This window comes from Ictalurus punctatus, chromosome 17 (genome assembly GCF_001660625.3).
Source record: "Ictalurus punctatus breed USDA103 chromosome 17, Coco_2.0, whole genome shotgun sequence".
Taxonomy (NCBI): domain Eukaryota; kingdom Metazoa; phylum Chordata; class Actinopteri; order Siluriformes; family Ictaluridae; genus Ictalurus; species Ictalurus punctatus.
In genome coordinates this window covers 16035635-16055657 of record NC_030432.2, presented here as the reverse complement: position 1 = coordinate 16055657, position 20023 = coordinate 16035635, and the positions used below count along the sequence as shown (strand labels likewise).

General features: G+C 38.2%; 1 protein-coding gene across 2 annotated transcripts; it reads right to left on the bottom strand.

Moving 5' to 3' along the window:
- Positions 1 to 3488: 3488 nt before the first annotated feature.
- rtn2a (reticulon 2a) lies at positions 3489 to 19855 on the bottom strand. 2 transcript variants are annotated; one of them, XM_017491439.3, is made up of 10 exons: positions 19736 to 19855; positions 17244 to 17297; positions 14965 to 15441; positions 13172 to 13363; positions 6733 to 6940; positions 6482 to 6620; positions 5621 to 5690; positions 4653 to 4699; positions 4255 to 4313; positions 3489 to 4137 (listed from the first exon to the last, which is right to left on the bottom strand). In XM_017491439.3, the coding sequence occupies exons 1-10, from the start codon at positions 19764 to 19766 to the stop codon at positions 4062 to 4064; spliced, it is 1353 nt and encodes a 450-aa protein (XP_017346928.1). In that variant the 5' UTR covers positions 19767 to 19855; the 3' UTR covers positions 3489 to 4061. The 2 variants fall into 2 exon arrangements, with proteins under 2 accessions (XP_017346928.1, XP_017346929.1); XM_017491440.3 differs by lacking the exons at positions 13172 to 13363; positions 14965 to 15441; positions 17244 to 17297; positions 19736 to 19855 and adding an exon at positions 10152 to 10265.
- Positions 19856 to 20023: the final 168 nt, after the last annotated feature.

The window sequence follows — 20023 nt, the reverse complement described above, 5'->3', positions numbered from 1 at the left end:
AGCAGCGTTTAAAACGATTACATCATTTGAATAGCCCCACCCCCCAACTATGTCCACCTATAACAAGCTTTAAATGAACTCCTAATTAGACTGTCTCCTCCCATCTTTTTTTTACGCCACAAGGTTTGAAAAGAAGCGCGCGTGATGGTTGGTCATTAGTATTGACTGCTAGGGTTCACATGATAAACGGATTTCCACTCATATCAGAAAGATCAGAAATTGAACCTGTTGAAAGTGTACATCAATTCAGGATTGTTTTGCAGTTTTCTTCCAAACAATCATTAATCATTGTTTTTTCCAAAAATATATGCTTTAATATGGATAGATTATTATTTTTTTAAACACCCAATGAACCTCTGTCTAAAAGTTGATCAATTCAAACAACATTTATGTTAGTAAGGAATAAAACACAAATGTGGGTGTCCTATTGAAGAAAAACAATAAACCTTCCACGTTTTGAGTTGATTATTTTCCAAGAACAGCCTGTCCCGAAGTGCTTTATTATCTGTATAGACAATGACTCTTATTAAAATCCCGATACAAATACAATTTAATTAAACATTCGCATTCAGGATCAATAAAATATCTCTCATATCAGGCTACAAATATGTGCATGCAAAATATTGCACCGAGCATGTGTACAGGTCGTAGGCCACTATGTGTGCGTGTGTGTGTGTGTGTGTGTGTGTGTGTGTGTCTCCATCTGGTGGAGACTCTGTGTGTGTTCTTATAAATAATGTGGAGAAATTGCATCATCTGGTTTATATATTATTAATAAGAATGCAATCAAGAGATTAATATTTTATACTTGCAAAAACAATCAGGTGGTGAAATTATTGTAACACGTAGCCTACTCTAGTCTCTGTGACAGAAATATCATTTAATGTTGTGCATGTAGGTGAAAATAAAAAGGCCACTTGTATTTTTTCTTCAATGTTTATTTCCAACATATTATTGCAAGATTCAAGATTTGTCTTTGCTTTCTGAAAATACAAAAAAAAAAAAAAAAAAAAAAAAGACTAGATTTTAGGATAAGTGAAGAGATAAAGAGATGTAAATACAGCAAAATTCCCAACACTTTGAGCATGGTATTCATCTCCAGTCCTAAAGAGCTGCAATCAAGTAATGTTTGATGATTTTCCTGCTCTAGCACACCTACTGGTATATTAAATCCATTGTCTATGAACAGGAAATTCACCGAAGCATGCTGGACTCCAGTTCTCCAAGACTAATTACACTGTGCTCTAGGGCTAAATATAACACTGGCAATTTTGCTGCACTGGGTGTTGTGAGATACAGAAAAAATTTATTATTTGACTGACAGTCATTCAAGTACTGGTAAAGTATTTAGTTTATTGATTTAGGAGAATATGAGGATCGTTTGAAAGAGTAGCACAGAATGGTGGAAGTTCTTTGGGCACAGCAAGCAACCACAATATCTCTCTAGTTACACTGAAAGCATTCTTACAGTATATAAATTAAGATTACAGTATACCTCAAATAAGCTGTCAGTGATAGACAGCAGTGTCCGTAGGACAGGGACAACACTGATTATCGGGTCTGCTTTATAGCTGTTCACAGCTCTATTGGGAGTTTATTTGGACAACAAAAAATGTGTACCATCACCAGGCCCAGATCTTACACCACACAGTTAAGATAATGTTTTTAAAAAAAATTAAGGCAAGCAAAAAAGATAAGGGCCAAATTTAAGGTATGAGAGAGAAGCTTGATCAATATGCAATGACACTGTGTTACGTTCACTGATGACTCCACTCGGAAGAGTTTACCACACAGAAGATTTCTGTTATAGATCACACCTGGCACTGAGTGAGCTTTACTGGGATTGCAGCAACACTGAATGTCTAGTCCAGAAAAATGTTATTATTTATGACTAGACAAGATTTCTTTTAGACATAAGCACTGTAATACAAATCATACCAATGTACCATTTTACCATTAGGAAGGAGTCACAAATCAGGCTTCGGGTCAAAATGGCAGCAGTAACTAACCTCACTCATTCAACCTTCCACTTACTATTTGTAGTTGATTGTATCTTTACACTTAAAGTAACCATACATAAAGTGTATGTTTACACTTTAGAATTACAGCATACTCATCACTATTTTAATGCATATAAATACTGCACCTTATTATTACACACCTCTGCAATAGATGAACAAAGAGGTTCACTTATATTTATTGTTCTTGTTCCCTGGTCCTGCAGTACCCCCCTCCTGTCCTGCACCCAACACACCTGATTCAACTAATCAGTTAATTAGCAGCCCTTCCTTTTGGTCAAAGTGGGTGTGTTAGAGCAGGGAGTGAAAATAAGCGGTGAGTGCACTAGATAAATGTGAAAATGTGGCCAAAAGTTTGTGGACACCTGACCATCACACCCATATGTAAGCCTTCCCCAAACTGTTGCCACTAAGTTGGAAGCACACATTTGTAATTGTCTTTGTATGCTGCAGCATTAAGGTTTCTCTTCACTGGAAGTACAGGTGCCTCATCAGAAATTTAGAATATGATATAAATGTTAATTTTTTTCTGTAATTTAATTGACAAAGTGGAACTTTCATATGTTCATAGATTCATTACACATAAAGTGAAATATTTCAAGCCATTTTTTTTGGTTTAATCTTGATGATTACAGCTTACAGCTCATGGAATTCACTTCATTTCTGATTTATAAATTCTTCAATCTAATATTTTGAGACATTGGATTTTTGATTTCTATTAGCTGTAAGCCATAATCATCAAGATTAAAACAAAAGAAAAAAAGGCTTGAAATATTTCACTTTATGTGTAATGAATCTAGAATATATGAGAGTTCCACTTTTTCAATTAAATTACAGAAAAAAATTAACTTTTACATGATATTCTACATTTTTGATGAGGCCCAAACCTGTTCCAGCATGACAATGCCCTTGTGCACAAAGCTAGCTCCATGAAGACATGTTTTGCCATGGCCAGAGTGGAAGAACTGGAGTGTCCTGCATAGAGCCCTGAACTCAACCCCACTGAACACCTTTGGGATGAACTGGAACGCTGACTGAACCCCAGGCCTCCTCACCCAACATCAGAACCTAACTTCACTAATTCTCTTGTGGCTGAATGAACACAAATCCCCACAGCCACATTCAATATCTAGTGGAAAGCCTTCCCAGAAAAGAGGAGGTTATTATAACAACAAAGGGGAACTAAATCTGGAATGGGATTTTCAAAAAGCACAAAGGGTGTGATGGGTGGGTTTGCACAAACTTTTGGTGATATAGTGTATCTCAATAAGGAAAGTTTCACTTCAGAGATTCAGAAAGATGGTCGTGTATACATGGTGTGTCTAATGCAGTGGAGTTTGTACACGCTTAGAGAATTTAGGATCCTTTGGTTGTCCCTTATTTAACCAAATAACCCTAAAGGAAACTCTTAAGAGTGCAGTCAGAAGCACCCTTTCTTCACTACAGAAATTCAAATAGCACAAAGGGAAATGTTGGAAAAAGAAAATGACACTGGAGTTTTAATAGATCTCATATCTCAGGATGTAACAGGATAAATCCACAAGATCAAAATTGCACATATGTACATGTGAACACATATACACATGCCATTCTCATTAAAACTGTCAAAAGTGAAGGATGATTCAGTAAACTGGTCCTGGAGTTTCTTGAATTTGGCTCATCATAGTGCAAACTCCAGTCTCTTGTGTTTAAATGTTCTTGTGCACCACCTCATATTGTATGTTCAAGTTTGTTGGTTCGATGATGTCGTCAATTTCCTTTTTTCCAGACAACTTCCAGAAATCCACTCATTGCGCTAGAGGCCCTGCTGCTTTTGTTTGTCGTACAGCAGAATCTCACCCTGCATCAAAAGAGTCCTCTTAAACTCTCCAAGAACAAATCCTACCTCCACGCCTCCCATGTACTTTTTCTGACACAGTATCTCATTAGTCCCTGCTCTATTAAATCTGAAAGTGGTGCTCTGAAAAACAGACTTGATTAAGACATCAGAGTGACAGCCTATTGCTCCGCCCTAATTTTCTTTCACTCCACCTCTGAGACGCCTCACTGGGATTTGGGTTTGGCACCACCTGGGGTGGGGTCAGGGGCGGGGCCACCACCCTGAGCCAATCGCTTCAGGCTGCAGTGGAAAAGAGAAAGTTGCAGCATTGCACAAATTCACTTAAATTATTATTATTTAACATTTTAGAAACAATTTATGTGTTGTTCAAGAGACAAAATGAATATGCAAACTCACATGTCCTTAATGTTGTCAACATGAGCTTGGACTTTTGCAACCCAGTTGTCCAGTTTTTCCTTAGTGGAAAGTTAAAAGTGCTGTAAGTATTTACATCATACGTTCTCAGCTGTGGAGTTGTGACCCCTCTGGCCGCCCATAGAGTGGTTAGTTAAAATAAACAGTAGAGTATTTCTGCACAGTATAGTCAAGGTTTCTAGCTAGAAACATTGCAAGATACAATATTCATGCTATATGTTGCAGTGTATGCCCATAATCTGCACATGGGCAATATTTCATTATATAGCTTACTTTAAGAATCTCATTGGATTAACAACTTGGTGATCATATACCAAACACCTAATGTATCATGCTTGGAATAAGGCAGGTTAAATAAAAAAAATATATATATATAATACCTGGTGCCGACTGTAGAAGAGGGGGACAGAGAAGACAGCAATCACGCCTGTGGAAAAACCCAGAAGATTCACTGTCAGTGGTGTTATAACCCTGCTTTTGTTTTTACATTCTATCTGTAGCTGTAACCATCAAACATTTTCAAATAATCTATCAAGTACCATCTTGAATATTTTAATATCTCTAAGAACAGAATATTCTACAGAATAGCATCGCTCAAGATGTATTTAATTAAAGATGTAATAAAAGCATCAATGTTTAATTTACATTTACACTTATTAATTTAGCAGACGCTTTTATCCAAAACGACTTAAAAATGAAGAAATACAAGCAAAATTTGATTTAAGCATCAGTGTTTTTAGCTTCTTAACCGTGCATTTCGATTTGAGTACTTCAGAGTTTTTGTCGAACGTTTAATAGGTGAAAAACTGTTTTTGTTTATAAGCGCACAGAATGTGTGAAATTCTGAAGTGTAATGATTTAGGCATCCCAAAGTAAAGAAGAAGATATTTAAACATGTCTTGGTTTATTGACTGTATGTAAGGTAAGGGAACCCCCCACGTTTTAATAAATATTTTGCAGAACTGCAAATTTAAACTGAAATTTGTTGCTTCAAATTAGAAATGTAAAGATTTTTTTTATTATTATTTTTTTTTTTACTAGAGCTAAACATTAATGTACACTTTTTAAAATCAAAATGTAAAACTTCACACATTTACATGCTGGCTTGTTTTAATTTTGTTTGATATAGAGAGCTAGATATAGATACAGTATAGAGTTCTGTGAGGAATTTTTCATTGGCATGAAAAAGTAGGATACACAAAGAGGTGTTGCCATATTAATACTATTATCAATTATAGTATAAGTAGTAAGTACTTTTTTAAATGAAAATATTGATAGAAATTATCGAATATTTGTTGCAGAATTAAAATATTTCTTCATATGAAAAAAAAGAGAGTTGTGGTCATACCAATAATGAGCAGAGTAAGGCCATTGCAAAGAGCTCCCAGATACGTCACCAGATACATCAGCAACAGGAACTGCAAATGGAAAAGGAATTAATTTAACCACTATACATAAAAGTTCAAAGTTACACTCGACTGCCTCATGTTACTGTCCCACTCTGCCCAAACCCTAGTTTTTGGAGGGATTTGTGATGGAAGATAATATTAAACACTGATGAGCCTGTCAATCAAAAAATAGAGTCTCTCTGAATATCAGTCAGTGTGTTTATTCCAGTGCAACCAACTGAAACTAGATACCTCTCTAACCCTCTACTTTTGGAGTGTCCCATGTCACATACCACATAGGTCAGAACAGGGGGTCCTAGGTTTCGGTGCCTGCTAAAAGTGTTTCCATGCCTCACTGAATGCAGTACTGGGTGCAGAGATTTAAGTTCTATGGTGACTTAGTTTGGTTTATCCATTCATGTATTTTACAAGAAGAAAAAAAAACAATTAACAGAATAGGGTTGTGAGAAAAGTATTTATTTATTTATTTTTTATGAAACTGTACTTTTAAGGGTTGGGATTTTTTTGGCTTCTCTTGAAGTCAGAGAAGTAGCATTTTGTCTGTGCTCAGAGGGGTCTTGAAAGGCTGTACATGGAATGTTGTACTACAGTGGGTACAAAGATACAACTACACAAGCAGTTTGAATGCTATGAAAATCAAACTGAGCACAAAAGGGGAAAAAAATTGGTCTACATCCAGCCAGACTAGCAATGCGCCAGGGATAACTAACAAATTATGCTTTTTATTACACAAAATCCCACAGGTTCCAGAACAGTTATGCTGCCTTCTTTAACAAATGTTTTCCATTTATGAATCTCACCTTGAGAGAGTCAAACAGGCTAGCTACGAAGACCAGACGCTTCAGTGTGTCTACAGCAGCAAAGCACAGGAATATAGCTCTCTGCATGTAGTGCTCAGCTTGGTCTCCAGACAGACCAATGTCCACATCCAGATAAGTCCTGTAGAATGTAAATCCAAAACAGACTCACCTAATGTGTCCAGTTACAACATACGTCATTACAGTCCCTAAGGGTTTAAGACAGAAAAAAAATGAGAAGGGGTGAGACTCACTGGAAAGGGTGTGCTGCATCTCTGAGCTGCAGAGCATGCAGCAGTTTGCAGTAGATGCGCACAGAAATGGTGAAGCACACGATGGCCAGCGAAACAGTGGCGAGCACAGTGATGATACTGAGCTGGAAGAGAAACAGCAGACCCACCACCAGGCTGGTGAACACCATGCCTGTCCTCTCGGTGTCCTTCCAGTAGATCAGATCCATTACTGAAGGAAACAGGGACATGGAAACAGAGAAGAAGTATGTACAGTAGATTAATGTAGGCAGTCATGCTAAGGCGCTCAACTCTGAACAATAGGAATATTTTCACCAGAAAATGATAATCATGCTACCACTGACCAGACATTACTTGGGTTGTGGACCACAGCAATGACACTGACATTCACAGCTTTAGAGGCATTATAGTAAATATTGCACTGGTATAAGTGTATGAGATCAGGCACCACAGCATTTCTTTCTGGGGGTTTTAAAGACATGTTTTACCTCACGGCCTCTTTATTAAAAACCAACATGTCAACCTGGTCCACATTTTAGATAGCCACTTTATCATTGCACAATTCAGGAAATGAATTGACATCAGTGTCATCAGGTTTTCTGACTATAACAGCACTATAGTCTACATCTCAGTAGTGACACTGTGGTGTTTCAAAGTCCCAGCAACACTGATCCACTGATCGCTCCGTGGCCAATAATATGCCAGCACTAAGTTATTATCACAGCATTACACAAAAACCAGAATGGCCCTCCATCCAAGATGGTAGTACTATTGTAGTCCCTCAATGGTAGATGAGGGCTGACAAATTGTGCAACAGTCAATAATTGCATACCTATAAAATGACCTACATAGGAGATGTACATGATAAAATGGCTGGTGAATGTAACTATAAGTTAAAATGGAGAGGTAGCAAATAAAGTACTTTGGTACCAAATAGTCATGAGATATAAAACTGTGAATACATTAAAATATTTACAATTGCCAAAACATCCATTCTGCTTATTTCCACCCACAATATTTCCGAAGAATATACCTGAGTGAGCACGGACATCGAGGACGGACTTTAGGGTTCACTGGGGCTAAATATAGCCTCCAAAGTAAGGGTGGGAAATGCAGAATTAAACTATAGCTACATAAAGCTTCCAAAATAAAGTCTGGTGCCATGGTGTGATCAAGACCCGCATTCATACAGTGACATTTTCCCTGCATTCAGACTTCTCAGTTTGATCCATTTGTGGAAGGAAAATCATGGGTGGGACTCCTAAGATATTATATTGCAGTGATAATGATTAATTTGTCTTTCAACTGGATCCTTTAGGTGATACTTGGCATTCAAATTCCAAAAGAGACATGCACAACACGTGAATGTTATTAATGGCCTTCTAGCCACATTTCCTTGTCTGGATGGATTACTGAGGCACAGCCAATAGATGACATGCAGATGACACCTAACTAATCTGTTGCGAATTACCTCACCGGTAATGCCATTCGCGCCTGGCCTTCGTACGTGAGTGACGGTGTGCAACAGCAGATTGAACATTTATAATCAGCTACTGTAAGACTCTGAGTTGGCATACACCTGCCTGTTGTCTAAACAGGTGGCCATGCAGGCTAATTTCACATGGCTAACTTTAGTCAGCACACACTCACATCAGTCTGTGCATCTGCACATTAAAGCCCAGTCAGGAATAGCTAACAACATGATTAATGTTTACTTGTTTACTTGTCATTTTTTTCTCCTCTTCCTTGTTAAATAGTTCTTTTTATAGATGTTAGATAAGAACATAATTGAAAGTCCTTCATGGTTTTGTTTGTTTGTTTGTTTTTTCTTTTAAATGTAGAACTGCTACGCGTTAGCAAACAAAATATTGTGACACATACTGTTTATCGTCTGCGACTGGCATCCTATCGTGGGGATAGGATGGGGATAGCTCACGGATGTACTGTATGAATGAATCAAATATTTTGTATCATGAAAATGTCTTCAAACATCATGTGATTTGGCTATATCGCACACTTTTCTCCATTACTAGAGATAAAGGAAACTTAATTAAAATGATATGAACTATTTGTTGGCCAGTTTTGGTGTCTTTACAGAAGTTCATATAGTTTTTAATTATCTTGTCCCAATCATAATTCATTGCAAATACATAGGTAATGCATTTGCTACTGCACCATGATTTGTAAACATTCATTATACTCTTCTTAGATGGTGATATTTATGACATGATTCATTTATTAGCGCTTCTCTGATAACAAGACACTGTTTTAAAACCTGCCTTGTTGCATTTTAATATAGATTACCTATGCTTTTGATATGCTTCATAGATTTCAGATAGGTCAAATGTCTATAATGGCTGCTTTTCTTATTATCTGAATTACATGTTTGTGCATCTGATTGGAAACTCTAGTTAAGATGTTGGACTACTGATCGGATTACTGATCGAAAGGTCATGAGTTCAAGTCCCAACACTACCAAGCCTCCACTGCAGTACCCTTGAGCAAGGCCCTTAACCCTAGACTGCTCAGTTGTATAAAATGAGATAAATGTAAGTCGCTCTGGATAAGGGTGTCTGACAATTGCTTTAAATGTAAATACTGCTACAGATTTGTGCTGAGTTTATCCAAAGCATTATTAATTGGTTGAGCAGGCAACTGCTTTTGGGAAACTGGGCCCTGCTAGATAAAATGCACTTTAGTGTTCATGCTCCATTCACACTGCACAAGGACTTTGCATTTTGATGTTCATTCTCAAACATCTGCAGGCTGGTGTTATATATGCTTAGAAAACACATTTGGTCTCAATAGGTTCACCAGTATGCATTTAGATTAAATCAAAACATATACCATTTAAAACATGAGTACAGTAGATAAACCAGCAGAGAAAACCAGTGCTATGAAGATGTTAGTCACAGTAGGACAATATAACAGCCTCACACTTTTATTTATATCTTGTTATGTGCGTCCATATTTATGGCTTAATGAAATGACAGAAAAATACGTCCAAGGCCAGCTACAGCCCTTAATCCTTTAAAACATGCCCATCACATACACATACACATACACATGTACACGCCCATACACTAATGAGAAATATTTCACTCTCTTGAATCCTTTGATATTTGGATTATTTCATGACAGTGTTACAGCTCTCACAGTCATCTCCAACCAACAACACAGTGTCAGAAGTGAGAAAAAAAGCCAAGACAAACTCAACTGCAAATTCTGCACTCACACAAGAGACCAAATTCCCAAAGTTCCCAAAGCAAGTCGAGTCAGTAGAGAACTGAATCTAGATCGATGTAGAGTCCAGATTGAGACTTACAGATTCTTTTAGGCTTATTGTTTTTTTTTTTTTCTTAGCGGTAACAATAAAGTAGGCTCTCAACTCTACTATTTTGTGTACATTCAGGATTCCTCACCTTTGCTGGCCATTTCGTGAGCCGATGGAGGGTGAGGCCTCTCGTGCCTGTCTCTGTCTCCCTGCTCTGCTCTGACTGATGGAGCTTTTTTGGCCTGCACTCTGCTAAAGACAGCCCCCCAACCCACTGGCTAAAAATAGCACAACTCCATCATGGCCGTCCTCAACAAAGAAGACAGAGGTAGTTTTACATGTACACCAGAGGGGGACATAGAGGCACATTCACAGATACACACCATGTACAACTGACAGTGAGACATGCCAGATATAGACAAGTATTCCGTGTCAATAACAAACCATACGAGCAAGGTCTTTAGGACATGTGGTATGTCACCTGAAGTTGCAGATGATGTCAATTTGTTTCATATAAAAAATGCCTGTATTGCTGTAGAAGGTTTTATTCATTGTACAGATCCACAGGGGAAAGAAAGCTTTCATCCTTGTAACACGAGAGTGGACTCCATATTGAATATTTCACTGCTTTCTACCTACCTCATGTCTGCCTCTACACAGCCACCATGTTGGATCTGGCATGTATGTACTATACAGTATGTACACACTCCATCTCTCACTATTGTGTGTGTGAGTGGGAACATTCAAGTAGCAGCAGAACCCCACAGTTAGACTATCATCCCAGCAACCTCTTGGGAGTGTTGCCATGGTGACCAAATGAAGCTTTGTTGGCTAAAGCATATTCACCTCTCACTAGTGTTAGGAATCCTGAAGGGAACCCTCCCTCTCACTTCTTCTCAGCATGCTGACTGTGTTGTTTTGGTGCTTTCTGTAGATTGGGGTCTCCAGGCTTGTTCAGAAAGTTCCAGCATAGCTGCTGGATTTCAAACCAACCAAATAAGAGCTAGAGCTAACAGTCAACTATGATTAACTGATTAAACAAGTGTAACCAACTGTGGGCCCCTGCTTGGCTGGAAGAAAAGCCTGCAGCCACACCAGTGTTTTGTGGATAATATTTGATAGCCCCTGCTAAAGGGTATAACTGGCAAATTAGTGTCAGTGTTCATTTATGAGTAATCAGGTCCAACTGAGTAAGAATGATGGACCATAGAGATACAGTACATACAGTAAAATTAGACAAATAGCAATAATAAAACAATAATGATATTTACAAAAAGTTAAACAGCAATACATTTCTTCACTAAATGGTAAATGGTCTGCACTTATAAAGCGCTTTTATCCAAAGCGCTTTACACTGTGTCTCATTCACCCATTCACCCACACTCCCACGGTAGCAGAGCTGCCATGCAAGGCACTAACTTGCCATCGGGAGAAACTTGGGGTTCAGTGTCTTGCCCAAGGACACTTCGGCATGTGGAGTCATGTGAGCCAGGAATCGAACCACCAACTCTACGATTAGTGAACAACCCGCTCTACCAACTGAGCAACAGCCGCCCCACTAGCAGACATCAAACATGCGTTGGAGTTCCAAAAACATGCATCGGAGAGTACAGACCAAAGTTGTGTCCCAAATGACGTACTATACACTTAAACTATGCACTATGTACTCTATCATCTTGTGTGTGAATTTTAGAAGGGTAGTATCATCTCAAATAGGACACTAGTGGATTTTTACTAGCCGGAAGTATAAGCCGTTTCCCAGGCGATGGGACATGACGTAAAACGCATGCAATGCAACGGCATTTGCTTTAGCAGAATACCCAGAGTCATCGAAAATAGATTTCTTCAGTTTACTGTTTATGTCAGTGTTACCTTTTATTCCCGACATAACCACAGTCACCATCAGACAGCGGCATAATTGTCAAGTGACAGCGGAAAAAAGTGTGTGACCCAAGTCCTCTAAGGCATGGGAGCATTTTATATTAAATTCCACAAAGAAGATTGTAACCTGCAAACTTTACAAAGCAGAGTTTGTGTAGCACAGAAGCACAACAGTGACGCACGAGCACAAACTTATGTTTATATCCAAAATACTCCATGGTCTACAAGGGGTTGGGGAAACTGGTGCGAGTTGCTTAAAAGGTTTAGTTTAATTCAAGTTGATTGTTATTATGTGCTGTATTTGCACAATTACAAACTCTAATTGGAAGAAGCAAATTAGTTCTCACAATTATATACTGAAACTTTAAAACTGTAAAATATGAAGTTTTTATGTTTCCTATTTTTCATGTTACAATTTTTTTTGGTGAACTCTATTGTTTTTCACAGTTTTTTAAATGCAAAAAACTTTTTTTGCTAGCAGTTTGTTAGCAATATCTATATCTTGTGATATGTATCAGAAATGTCTTTATGTATTGCAGTATGTTTTTTTTTTTTTGTGTCATATTACGAAAGACAAAGTCTGCAGTCTAGGCTGAGGTAATCAGTGCTATGAGCTATTTCCCCTGAAGGTTAAGTCATCCAGGGAGAACTGTGAAGCGTCTATGTAGCAGTCAAATTGAGTTTTTTTTTTCTTATTTAACAATTAACAATTGTAAATTGTCACACATCGGCTAATCTACTGTACCAACACAAGCGTGTAAAGCTCAAGTAAAATAACCCTGTATGTAATTGCCTGTTCAGTAAATGTTTTGTTGTGTACTACTACATGATCCTGCTTCATTTGTGTTCTAACGATGAACAAAAGTGTGGTGAACAACATGAACAACATGAACAACATGAGGGTGAGTAATTGATGGCAGAATTTTCATTTTGGGGTGAACTATCCCTTTAAAATCGGTAGAAGTCAGTTGTATATATATATATATATATATATATATATATATATATATATATATATATATATATATATATATATATATATTTTTTTTTTTTTTTTTTTTTTACATACAATTTAATGTAATGTAGTAATGAATTTTGGGAGCAAAGTCTCCATCAGGATGATACCTTCAATGATGACCTTTCAGAAAGGCTCTTTAAAATAAATGTTTCTGACCCTATAAATGGCTGCCTAACCCTAACCCTCAAAGTGCCCCGTGTATCCTTCATCACTTCAAAATGGACCACACTGATTGACCACTAATGTTTAGTCTATATGTTTAGCCTTACCTGAGATCTGGATATGTATCGTCGTCCCCTCTGATAGGTTAAGTGTAGAGAACCACTGTTCCCTGGTTGGCTCTTCCTGAGTGTTTTGAATAATGGGATTTTGTGATGTATGTGACGCTTCTTCCACATCCTTCTGGGATGTGGCTGTGGATTCTGTGCCAACATATGGCTCTGATGCATGAAGCTGTTGAGCTGTGGAATTAACAAAAGGTAAGAAGCTACCACTACTTAGATGGAAATATTTGAAGGCAGCTAGAACAAGTATTATAGTACCTTAACAGGCAACAACATGAAACTGAGTTTATCTTATATATTGTATATACTACATACTAATAATCAAGTGATTTATGTAAAGCCCCTGTCAACATAACGTTTATCTTGAGCTTGTTTCATTGATTGTGACGTGATTCCTTGTCCAAATCAAAATTTTGCACATCATGATGTCAGCTCTTTGCATTACAGGAACTGATGACCATGGTCTGGACTCTGATCATTGCACTTTTTGCTGTAAAAGTTTAGTCTCTGCTTAATTAGCCTGGAGCTGTTGTGGTGCTGCCAACATGATCGGAAGCACTGCAAGCTCATTGTAAACCAGAAACTGTTTAATAAGGACTATAGGTTAGTGCAATAAGTGTAGCTTTTTAAGTAGCTGAATGCAGCAATCAAGAGCATATAAAACACAATTTAAAAGTTTTATATCTATTGCTGTTAGTGCAATGCTCCTTAAAAGGTAGGAAATACTATTTGACTCGCAACAACTTGGTTAAAACCAAAAGTGTTGCGGAAATGTTATCACATTTTAATTTCCACCCCTTTCTACCTCATTATGGGTATAATTAAACTCTAGCTAATAACATATGCAGCCTTTTTTGAATCTACGCTTGGTAAATACATATTAACTGACGTGTGTAATATCACAAAGAGTTTTTAACATTTAAAACTATGTTGACAGGCTTTAATCCATAATTTACTGTATATCATACACTATATGGCCAAAAGTATGTGTACACTTGCCCTTCACACTCATATGTGGTTCTTCCCCAAAGGTAGAAGCACACAATTGTATAGAATGTCTTCAATCCCTTTACTGGAACTGGGAACTGGGATGAACTGGAACACTGACTGTGCCCCAGGCCTTCTTGCCCAACATCAGCACCCAACCTCACTAATACTCTTGTGGCTGAACGGGCACTAATCCCCACAGCCAGTGGAAAGCCTTCCCAGCAGAGTGGAGGTTATTATAACAGCAAAAGTGGGACCAAATCTGGAATGGGATGTTCACCAAACACATATGGATGTGATTGGTCAGGCTTACAAATACTTTTGGCCATATAGTCTTACTGATCTTACTAATGTCTTACTGATCCATAGCAAGCAACATACGTAATATTACATTAGATAAAATCCACTGCTTTAAATAGTACATTAATAATATCATTGTTTTGTTGTTTGAGTTTTGGCTGTCATCAGGTTGGTTGAGTAAGAGAGTAACTGAGTGAGTCAGATGAAGTCATGTTATTAGTTTTACGCTGTAGTGTATGTGAATCATATCAGATCACCTGTCAGAAAGCATCAGGCAGCTTAAGCGCACACACATTCACACACATATCTGTATAGTATGGACATTCAGAAATGGCACATACTATGCCTAGTTATAACAGCTGAATTAATGTCTAATGATATATTTATGCATATTACATAAAGTCTGGCATACTAAGATATTCCTAATTCATTTTTCCAAAACTCATCATGGACTTAGTGTATTGTTTGAGGTCTGAGGTGTGATCTCGTACCTTCATAACTATCTGTAACGTAGCACGTCTCCTGTAATGTGAGCTCCTCCTTTTCTCCCTGCAATTCTTCATCAGCAAAGTACTCTATACCCTGACTGGATGACTCTAGAGTCCGATTGTGGCTCTCCACTGGTTCAGGAAGGTTTTCCACAACCTGCTGCTCCTCCTCTCCACTCATGAAGGCAAGGGGGTCCCACTCAACAGCGGGGGAGTCTGGAGGTAAAAAGGTTTCCACAGTGTCCATACGGCGTAGTGAGCCTTGTCTTCCTCTGCCTCCGGTTCTCCGTCGGCCTGAGTCTCTCCGGCCAGAGCTCTCGCCCTCTGAGAAGGCAATGTATGAGAATGTGAGCTCGAACGAGTTCTGGCGGGGGGTCCCCCACATGGAGGAACTGCTGAGGTCATCCTCAGGGCCTTCTTCATCCTCAGACCACTCCCGTGCTGTTAGGAGCTCCGGGAAATCTGACTCCTCATTACCACCTACGGCGGAAAAGTGAGTAGTAATAGTAGGGCTGGTAGCAGCATAGGGCAGCAAAAAAGGTTTGGACATGATGGAAAAAAAAATCCACTGTGTATATTAATAATCTGTTTTACAAACAATCCTAAACACTTCAGTGAGTCATATAATTTATATGATGTAAAGTACTCAAGTTCAATGCAAATCTGTTCAAAAGATGCACCATAGGCAACGTACAAAAAAAGATAAGATAAAAGTGAAATATCACAATTCTTGAAAAAGGAAACAAGGTCCATAAAAATATTTTCATACATCTTCAGTCAGCTACCTCATAGTGTGGTTGATTAGTGTGTGTGCACACTCGCATTAGCTAAGCAGCATTAGCTAAGATAGCCGGCTACTTTACACAGTACTGCACTAATGCTGCCAGCTAAGTAGTTAGCTTAGCTAATATTATTTCTCCAGCAAGTGCCAAGTCAGCTACAAATTAAAACCAAGCAGTAGCAACAGTATGCTAACTATTATATTGTGTAAACCAGTTGCTAGCAAGTAGGACTGTGACTAATGATTAATCTTTCGATTATTTCTTCAATTAATCGATTAGTTGGATTAAAAGAACATTTTTATTTTCTGTATTTTTTTACAGAAAATATTTCACACTCCGCCCGATGTTGTCCTTCAAACATTGTGCAAATTGAAGGCTATGAAAAAGGTATTAAATATATCGATGTGGGCTATGCTATAAATTGTGCAAAGGATTGAAAAAATATATTAACATTATATTTTGAAAAAAACAAAACAAAACAAAAAAGATTGTCCACAAGCCTTAAAGCACAAGTTAAATCACTATATTAAAAATGCTAAAACAAAAGTACAAACTAAGTGTTAACTGGTAAGAGGCTGAATGTTCCGCAGTAACACACACACACACACACACACACACATTCAGTCATCTGAACACAGTAACATCTTAATTTATTCTGTAAATGTATGACACTTCTTACATTTACATACAATTCCATATTATAACCCCATTACAGTTACTGCTCTCATTAAAAACAATTACATCTGTGTTTAAATATAGCATCGAACAACATATTTGATCAAAATGAATATTTTAGTCAAAGTGATTGTGCTTCCTTTCTATTGCACGATGTTTGATTGACACGCATACGTGGACTTGCGTGCGTTCACTGAAGCTTAACGGAGAATCACTCGCTGTCAGGACGAGTCTTTATGTAAATTGGAAATACTGGTGTGAATTTATAACATTTACAGATAAGGATATAAATGTAAAAATGCCATTTCTGTGCTGAAGAAAACATGTCTGGAACACATTAAACAGCACACACATCTGACCCAACAAGCCACGTTAATACACTTACAAGTTTGTTTGAAGCGCTTAATATAAAACATTCTCATGTTTTAGACGACCTGGATCGTGCACTTTTCCCGCAGCAGCTCACTCTGTGACCTCTGTTGTTTTTCACGTGTTCTATTCATAGAAATGCGTTTTTCCCCATTGTGAACGTCACTGACAGAACTAATCCATAATGAAATTTGTTTTCGATTATTTTAATTATCGATTACATTTTATCGATTAGTTGTTGCAGCATTACTAGCAAGTGTTAACCCTCGCGCTCTCAGATTGGTGTCTATTGTTTAACAGAGGGAGATTGAGTTACAGAATAGGAATACTGTATTCATGTTTTTAAACTCCTGTCAGGAGATATTACTCATGAAATGTAAGGAAATGGTATACAGATGTTTATATATGTTAAGATAAATCCAGATTTAACTCTGGAAAGGGTAAAGTAATCCTTACCATCTGTACAGGGAGGAGTGGAGTCAGGTGTTGAGGAGACAGAGCCAAACTCCTCTGAAACAGAAGGGCACAAGTTATTCCCAAATACTGACTCTGGCAACAGCCGACAGACATACTGTATCCAAACAACATATATCTGTTTACATTTAACATTCTATCTCCTTTAATTATACTGGTTCTGAGCTATTTTACAGAAATAATGAAACTTTGACATATTAGCTTAAGAACACACAGATATTTGCATCAAACATTCCGTATAGGTTACTGTCATGTGCATGCAGATGTAGTGTGTAAAGTAAAAATATATTTTTTTAAATTGTAGTAAAACACCTAAATAGTACATATTTGCTATTTTTTTTAATAGGAGGCAAATAGTGAAATTTTGTGTCCATTATGTTTGGGGTAAAAGATAATGTGGGCTGTTATTCTGAATAGCTAGAACTTTTTCCGTTAATATTTAATGCTTTCCTGGAAACACCTTTATGAGACAACAGAGAAGTAAGAGTGGAATGATATCATAAAATATTGATATATTATAATAATTATAATACTTCTTTCAGATGCAAACAGGCCACAATGCCACATTGTTACGCTACAGGCCTACTTAACATAGTCCATATTGAGAACAATGAAGTTTAATGTAATGTTCCTAATTCTGGGTTAAAGAGACTTATCACTGTTACCCCAAATTTTATCTGTTGTTGCATTTCCAAGTTGCACCTACACAATACATCTACATAGCAAAACATCTGGCTGTAGTTCAGTTTCTGTAGTTTAACATATGCTGTGTTAAACTACAGAAACTGAACTACAGCCAGATGTTTTGCTATGAACGTTGGGTTTCTGAGAAAGCTGTAGACTAATAACAATAAAATGGCATTCAACCATAACCATATGTCATACACTGTATAAATTTCACAGTCACGGGAGGGTAAAATTGTAATATCATGGTAAAATGGATTGGCACCCTGTCCAGGGTGTACCCCACATTGTACCCGATGCTCCCTGGAATAGGCTCCAGGTTCCCCGTGACCCTGATTTACGTCATCAAATTGTGATCGGTTCGTGAGATCGGCCAAATTTAGAGACTACCGATCGAGTGTGATTAATCACGGGCCGATCGTTCGGAGCATCAATATTTTCTGGCTGCTGGGATTGGGGGGTTGTTGTGGGGATAGTGTCAAAGGTACACCTTTTATACCTTTTAACCTTCAAGTTTTTGTATGTATGTAGTGCACCTCTAAAGCTTTACTCTAAATGGACACTATGTCTACATCCACAGCATTATATACAGCTAGCCTTTTTTTCAGTTAGTTACAGTTATATTTATATAGCACTTTTCTAGACACTCAAAGCTCTTTATGGGGGGGATCTCTCAACCACCACTAGCGTGCAGCATCCACCTGTATGATGCAACAGCAGCATTTGTGCACCAGAACGCCCACCACACACCAGCTATTAGTGGAGAGGAGAGAATGATGTAGCCAATTCAAGGATGGAGATTATTAGGGGGCCATGATAGAAGTTCGCCAGGACACCAGGGTTATGCCCCCACTCTTTATGAGGAGTGTCCTGGGATTTTTAATGACCAGAGAGAGTCAGGACCTTGGTTTCAAGGTCTTATCAAGAAGACAGTGCTGTTTTTACAGTATACAGTCCCCCTCACTATACTGGGACATTAAGACGAACACAGAACACATGGTGAGAACCCCCAGCTGGTCTCCCTAATACCACTTCCAGCAGCTACCTCAGGAGGTCTCCCATCCAGGTACTGGCCAGGCTCAACCCTGCTTAGCTTCAGTGGGAAACCAGGCAAGAATTGCAGGGATATGTTCTGGCATACATGGCATCCTGGCATACCTGGCATACCTGTCATAGCCTTTCCTATATTACATGTGTATGTAATAATACATTTTCTAGAAGCTGTTTTTTGATTATACCCTGTTGCTTTAAATATGAAAGGCTCCAGTTTATATGCAGGATACAGTACACTGAGCTGTACATTACATGCATAGGAGAGGCCTTACTGTAAGTGAGACAAAGCACACACAGCACCCATGGACCCACCCGTTAAGTACAGTTCAGTGTAAATTAAAACAAGTAATAAAATACTAGGCCAGTACACAGACTACTATTTATGCTATAAGACAAGTGATGTACTCCTGGAATATGTACACAGTACAGAGGCAACTACAGCATCAACACAAACAAATTGGCCAAACTAGGCATCTTTACAAGTGTGGAAAGAGATGAGCATGATGATGCTTTACCATATTTTCTTCATATGCTCTTAAATACGACCATACCATATTAAATAACATGCCTTTTTAAAAATTAATACTCTAGTATACACTCCTGTTTAATGCGCTGTTTAGGGTCGCTAGTATGCATGTTTGTACATAACTAGAATAATGCATGTACAGGGAGGGGATGATGCTAACATGCTGCTGATGAAAAAAAAAAAAAAAAACCCACACAACAAAGATACTCACTGCAGTGGGAGAATCCTAAAACCTGACCCATGCTCCATCAAGCCGCTGCTGGGCCTGACCGCTCCTCTCTCCCCTCTCCGGCGCCCTCCAGATGTTCACTCATCCGCTGGATCTCCCCTCCTCTTTCCGGATCCCTCACATTCTGTCTTTCCTTTCCTTCTTTCTTCTCCTCCTCTCCACCCATCCTGTAACGCAACACAGGCTCGCGCTCCCCCACGCTGTCTGTAAGGGTTGCCAGATTGGTTCTTACTACACGTTAGGTTTGTGACGTTTTGTGGTTTGTTTCAG